This window comes from Cynocephalus volans, chromosome 7 (assembly GCF_027409185.1).
Source record: "Cynocephalus volans isolate mCynVol1 chromosome 7, mCynVol1.pri, whole genome shotgun sequence".
NCBI lineage: Eukaryota > Metazoa > Chordata > Mammalia > Dermoptera > Cynocephalidae > Cynocephalus > Cynocephalus volans.
Genome location: NC_084466.1, coordinates 125,352,368 through 125,358,939, shown reverse-complemented (window position 1 = coordinate 125,358,939; position 6,572 = coordinate 125,352,368). Strand labels below are relative to the sequence as shown.

General features: G+C 35.9%; 1 protein-coding gene across 3 annotated transcripts in view; it reads left to right on the top strand.

Annotated features, from left to right (window-relative positions):
- Positions 1-778: 778 nt before the first annotated feature.
- The window catches only part of LOC134382600 (cytochrome P450 2C9-like), a 55,251-nt gene continuing 49,457 nt past the window's right edge, over positions 779-6,572 (top strand). For 2 of the 3 annotated variants that reach the window (XM_063103300.1, XM_063103299.1), the window contains exons 1-4: positions 779-946; positions 2,104-2,266; positions 2,436-2,585; positions 5,306-5,466. In XM_063103300.1, the coding sequence (XP_062959370.1) occupies positions 779-946; positions 2,104-2,266; positions 2,436-2,585; positions 5,306-5,466 (642 nt within the window). The other variant, XM_063103301.1, reaches the window with a different exon arrangement.

Below are 6,572 nucleotides of genomic sequence, written 5' to 3'. Positions count from 1 at the left end.
CAGCAGAAGATCTCGGTTTAAATCCCTCTTCTGCCACCTGTGACACTGACAGGTACCCTGTTCTCTAAGAGTCTCCATCCCCTATTTGAAAAATAAAAAATAATAATTTCTGTCTTCCAGCATTTTCACTTAGGACTTAATGGTGAAAGGTCTGGAAATTCATTAGCTAATAACTTGATATACGTTTGGTCATTCAAGGTGCATCAGTTATAATAGTAATTTTATATTTAGAGAGCTGTAATATTAGTAGAGTATGTTAATTATTTGAAAGGATTTTCATTATCAAGGACAAAGTCTCTTAGTGTTTGATTTAGCATTACAACATACATTTTTTAAATATACAAATCACAGAGTACACTGATTTCCCTCAGAGTCATAAATCCCAACTGGTCATTTATCAGAGAATCCAGAATTTTGAGAAATTTTCTTGCCTCAAGTAATTTACCTTAGTTCTTCTCAATCATGTCTGCAATTGGACCCACCTGTTTTGTTTGTTTGTTTTGGGTTGGTTTGTTTTTTAATTACCAACACTTGGGCTCCATCCCAGTGTAATTAACCAGAATGTCCAGGGTGGGCACTGGAAAGAAGGAAAGCAAGACTAAAAAATGTTTTATTTTTACCTCTATCAGTGGGCCAAAGTCCACTCAGAAGGGCATGTAAGTGGATTTAGCTTATTCATCACTTTATATGTCAAAGAGGCACATTCTGAATTAGGAGGGAGTGTTATAAAAGCTTTGGATTGCAAACCAAAGTTGTCTTAGTAAGAAGAGAAGGTTCAATGGATCCATTTGTGGTGCTGGTGCTCTGTCTCTCCTGTTTGCTTCTTCTTTCACTCTGGAGACAGAGTTCTGCGAGAGAGAAGCTCCCACCGGGCCCCACTCCTCTCCCAATTATTGGAAATATCCTACAGGTAGATGTTAAGGACATCAGCAAATCTTTAAGCAATGTAAGTATATTTTATGTTCCTTCAGTGGCTTGCAAAGGGTAAGTAAATTGAAACCTATTTTTAAGTAAAATATATTCTTGGAGGCACAATATTATAATAGATCATCATAAAGTGAAATACTTTGATGTTTCTTCTTGCCTTTTCTTGTCTGTCATTGTTAGAAACAGTGGAAGGAAGTAATGTGTTTTGTGAGTAGAGAAACATTTAGGCTCTTATAAGGTAGAATTAGAATAATAAAGTGGCAAATGTTGGGAGTGCTGCTTTCTTAATTGTTTTATAGCCATTTCTAATGATTTTTTTTTTCTAAATGTAAATGCCAAGGGTAGTGTGTGTTCGTGATTAGAGATTATATTCAAAAACTCACCTACTATATTTGCCTTGTGTTTTATTCAGAATTAACATGAAAATTGAATTTCTCTGAAGAATTAACTTATGCCTGATGTCAAGGAAATAGCTCTGGGTTCAGGACCAGTATAAGTGAATGAATTGGTGGTGTCAGAATTCTTTGGATTCTGCAAAAAGCTGCTGCCTTAGGCTAAGAAGGCTGAAGGATGTTAGAAATTGTTCTTCCAGGAGAAGTGGCTATTCCTGGCAGTGCCCATGTGGTGCTCACTCTTTCTGTGCTAGTAATACCATAAGGTCCCAAAATGGGCTCAAAATAAAATCACCTGGAGTGACTTTGTAACTATAGATTTCTAGTGTTTATCACAGGGCTACTGAGTCAGGATCCACATGGGAAGAAATTTAGAGTGGATTCTGAAGCCTTCAGCTGGGTATTGGTCTCAAGGTGGGCATGGGTATCTGATAAATTGGGTTTTCTTTGTAGTAGCTGTGAGGTTCTGAAAATAAATTTGGAATTCTCTGACCTCAGTTTCTTTGTAAAACAGGGCAAATAAATCTGGTGAATGTGTTGGTATGGGGATTAATTGTAATCTGTGCACCAATTGCCTTGGTATTGCATGGCACATAATAGACCATCCATAAATGACAGCTTTAACAATCACAATCATATTTATAAATAAAATTCAGAAATATTTGAAGCTGTGTGTAACAGAATAAAAACATAGGAAACACAATGATAATGTCAGTCTTCATTAGGCAAAATGTATGAATAAAATAGCAACTTCTTTTGCTATTATTTGTGCTTCCTTCCCCAGTTCTCAAAAGTCTATGGCCCTGTGTTCACTGTGTATTTTGGCCTGAAGCCCATCGTGGTGTTGCATGGATATGAAGCAGTGAAGGAAGCCCTGATTGATATGGGAGAGGAGTTTTCTGGAAGAGGCATTTTAGCAGTGGCTGAAAGAACTAATAAAGGACATGGTAGGTGTGCATGTGCCTGTGTTAACATTTGTAAGGGGGTTGGAGGATGAAAACAGAGACTTGAAGAGGTGCTCAGGCAGAGCTTGGTCCATCTGACTAGCTGCCCAGTGTCAGCTCCCTATTCCTTGTCTGGAATCGCCCTCCTAGTTTTTTGCCCTTCTTGTGTCAGGAATCGTTTTCAACAATGGAAAGACATGGAAAGATATCCGACGCTTCTCACTCATGACCCTGCGAAATTTTGGGATGGGGAAGAGGAGCATCGAGGACCGTGTTCAAGAGGAAGCCCGCTGCCTTGTGGAGGAGCTGAGAAAAACCAAATGTGGGTGCCTCTTTACTCTGTAGCACTGACCTTAACAGACCACTCTCTCCTGTGATCATGTCCTTGGAAACATTTCAGGGACAGCCAAATATTTCATCATAAGCAGTGGTTGTCAGGCCTCATGTGGAGTAGGGATGTTTTGTAGCAGAGAGCCGAGGAAATTTTGTGTGTCCATGTTTTGTGTGTACAGGTATGATTGTGCATGCAGTGTGGGTATGAAAGGCCATTTAATCCTACTTTCTTTTAAACTTTGCTTTTCTTTGTTTTCAAATCAGAAATCATGAATATATGTTTAGACTTCATTTTATGAAGGAGTTAAAAAGTAACATTTTCCCCATAGCATAAATGTGGATTGCCTATTTCAGAACATTTAATAGAGAATACTTGGCAAATGGACATGGTGGGAATGAACCCACCTCACCCTTATGGAGCATGAACCAAGTGACATAAACTTTCACTTAACTGGACTGTGTGTGTATGAATGGCCTCCCTGACATGTCCGGGGGTTTCTTACAGGCCGTTGCCTACAGTTCTTGCCAGTAGTGATGCTATCTAGGGGTTTAGGCATATCTCAATACAATTCTCGTCCATTATTGTTTTTCAGTAAACACAGCACTATTTAAGAAATATCAGCATGAATTATTTCTTATTACCCACTACTTACTGTATTGATTGATACATTTGAGTAAATGTATGCTAGACAAAAATTGTGCCAAATACACAAATATCAAATTATAATTTATTTAAATAGGTTTTACTACTATCAATAATGCTTTAAAAAGTTTACTCTTTTTAAATTGACACATACTAATTGTACATATTTATGAGATACAGAGTAATATGTATATACTCTGTACACTTTGATATGTATACCCTGAAACATGGGCAAAGTGTGTAATGAACAAATAAGGGTAACTAGCATATTCATCACTGCAAATGTCTATCATTACTTTGTGCTGAGATCATCAATCTCCTCTCTTCTAGTCATTTGAAAATATACAATAAATTATTGTTAGTTATGGTCTCCAAGTACTATTATAAAACACTAGAACTTATCCTTCTTATCTAGCTATTATCTTGTTTCAAGTTTGTTTTACCCACTAATTACTGTACTGGTATATATATTTTGAGTGAATATATGCCAGATCATAATTCTACAAAATACACAAATAGCAATTTGTAAAATGATTTATTTAACTAGACTTCAACTATTATCAATAACTCTTTACTCTGCCTTCCCTAAGTGTAATTTGTCTCTGCTTTCAGCTTTGCATATCTCTTTTCTTCATGTTTATTGGATTTGGGGTTAGAATTTTATGGTATTTACTTTCCTCTCATGTCAACTCTCCTAACTATGATGTGCCTGTCTCACAATAAATCTGATTTTCAGTTTGGATTCCGAATTACCTTATTTTAAAATTCTCTCTTCCAAATGAACTGAAAGGAATGACTAAAAATCAGATCCTACCTGTTAATGACACAAAAGCGCACGCACGCACGCGCACACACACACACAAACACAATCACTAGAATCCCAAATTACTCTATTTCAACTTAGCTAAAAAAAAAAAAACAAAAAATACTTTTCTGAATGTTTAGAGCCCTGGAATGCTTTAAACGCCTGGCATAGAAGCAGTTATCTCAACAGGTTTCCTATTGTTCAATTCCCTACCATTTACTCAGAACAGTTTTGATTCAAGTCAGCCTTATGTGGGGTCTATAAATGTGAATTTGAGAGCTTCTTATGTGTAGAGTTTATTGATTATTTGATTACAACCTTTTTATTATATAGACTCACCACCTAAAAAGAAAACTTTTCATGTAATTGAATTTCTTTACCTGCAAAATGATAGACTTGGCCTAACTGATGGGCACATTTTAAAATTTATTAAAAACATACATTTCTGTTGATGGTTGTACAGGACAATATCTCAGAATTCACAAAAGGGTGGTGATGCCCTACTAAATTAAATGTGGAGGTTGATTGGAGATGATAGCCATTTACTTACTATGGTAGGAAATCATTTTTTTAAAATATTGAAGTGAGAAATAAAAGACTCCTTTTACAAATTTACTCTTTTTTTTGCCTTACCTGGGATTTATATTTTATATAAAAACTTCCCATGTTATTTAATTTATTTTTAGGTAAACTAGTCCATTGTATACTTACTGTTCATTCATATTAGTTTATCCTCACATATAACATGGATGCATTCTGCTTTTCACATTTGTTTCTTCAAATACATGAATTCACTCAAAATCTCTCTTAAGTTCCTCTCTATTGGTTCAACACACAACTCTTCCTGGCATTCATTATAAAAAGTTACCAGGTCCCCCACTATTCTATCCCTTTGCATCTCAGAACTTTACAGTCTATAGGCTTTGCAGACAGATGTGATTCTGCTTTGAAAACTTAAATTATTCGGTTAAAAAGTCTTCTTCATTCCAAAATAACAGATACCTAGTGTTAAAATGGTGTAAATGATAAATTGATGTGAATTGAGTATTTGAAATACCATTATTTAATTAGCTAGGTTGTAATGGTAAGCTCAGGTTTAAGGTAAAAGTGATGTGTTGATTTTATGTATGCTGAATTCTTTTTTTTTTTTTTTTCTGTGAGGGGAATTGGTAGGTAAGATATTGCTTAAAATGTCTAAAGTACCATTACCTGTTAACAAAGTGTTTTATGTGTACTTTTAATATTTTTTCCAATTCTTTAGCTTCACCGTGTGATCCCACTTTTATCTTGAGCTGTGCTCCCTGCAATGTGATCTGCTCCATTATTTTCCAGAATCGTTTTGATTATAAAGATCAGAATTTTCTTAATTTGTTGGAAAGACTGAATGAGAATGTCAGGATTTTGAGTTCTGCATGGTTGCAGGTGAGACCAAGATCTTTTCTTCTTGAGAAACAACTAATGCTCTTTTTTTCTTGACAAGTCCAAAATTCTATACACAACATGCTGTGGAGTGAATGTGTGCAAATCTCAGTCCTGCCTGAGTGGCATGGAGTGCACATATGGGAAAGATGACTGAGCTATTTATTTACACACAGGAAAACAAATGCACAAATATACAGATGGCTTTCAAGCCGTTAGCCCTCTAACCAGTGATTTTTCCACTAAACACCAAAGCTATTTCTATAAAGTACTTTGGTGGCTGCCCAAAGGAAGCCCATATCACTCAGTGGACATCCAGGCCCTTTTTGAAAGCTTCCATTATCCACAAGGCTTGTCCTCCAGTCAACACTCACAGACATTTTGTCATATTACTTGATAAAAATATCCTGATTTAGGAAGAGAATATCTCCTTCAAGAAGGGAGAACACTTGTGACCATACAAGTTGCCAGGAAACACTGAGTAGGGTAGGAGTGTTTGATGCTTCAGCTGGGATCTTAGCTGACAAGGTGGTTGGGTTAGGAATGACAAAATAATTGGTTATATGTGTATGAATCATAAACAAACATCAAAATTTTACCCTGTGCTGGATTGCTGTGTTCTTCACTCTGCCTCAATAATAATTGTGTGATCTTGGAGAAGTCACTTAACTGCTCTGGTGCACGGTTGGGTTTCAAGGTATCTTTGAGCCCCTCAAAGACACTCAAAGTGGAATCACTTCTACAATACTGATTCCATTTCTGAGGCTGCTTGATATAAATTAAAATAGTTGGGACTAGCTTTGTTCTCTAAATCCAAACTCCCTTAACCTCTATTGTCATCTACAAAAAACATGAACCATAGTAGATCATGCTATCTTATATTTCAAGTTTGTAGGGAAGAATTGATGTAAAAAAATTAGAGAATTGATATAAAGATGTTTTTATAGTGTAAAAGTGATGTCTGAACCTAGGAAGTAATTATCATCTTTGATGCTCTGGTCAGAATTCTCTCTCTCAAATCTCATGAGTTTAGAGATTATACAGATCGAGTATCCTTTATCTGAAATCTTGGGGCCTGAAGTGTTTCAAATTTTGGAATTTTGGAATAT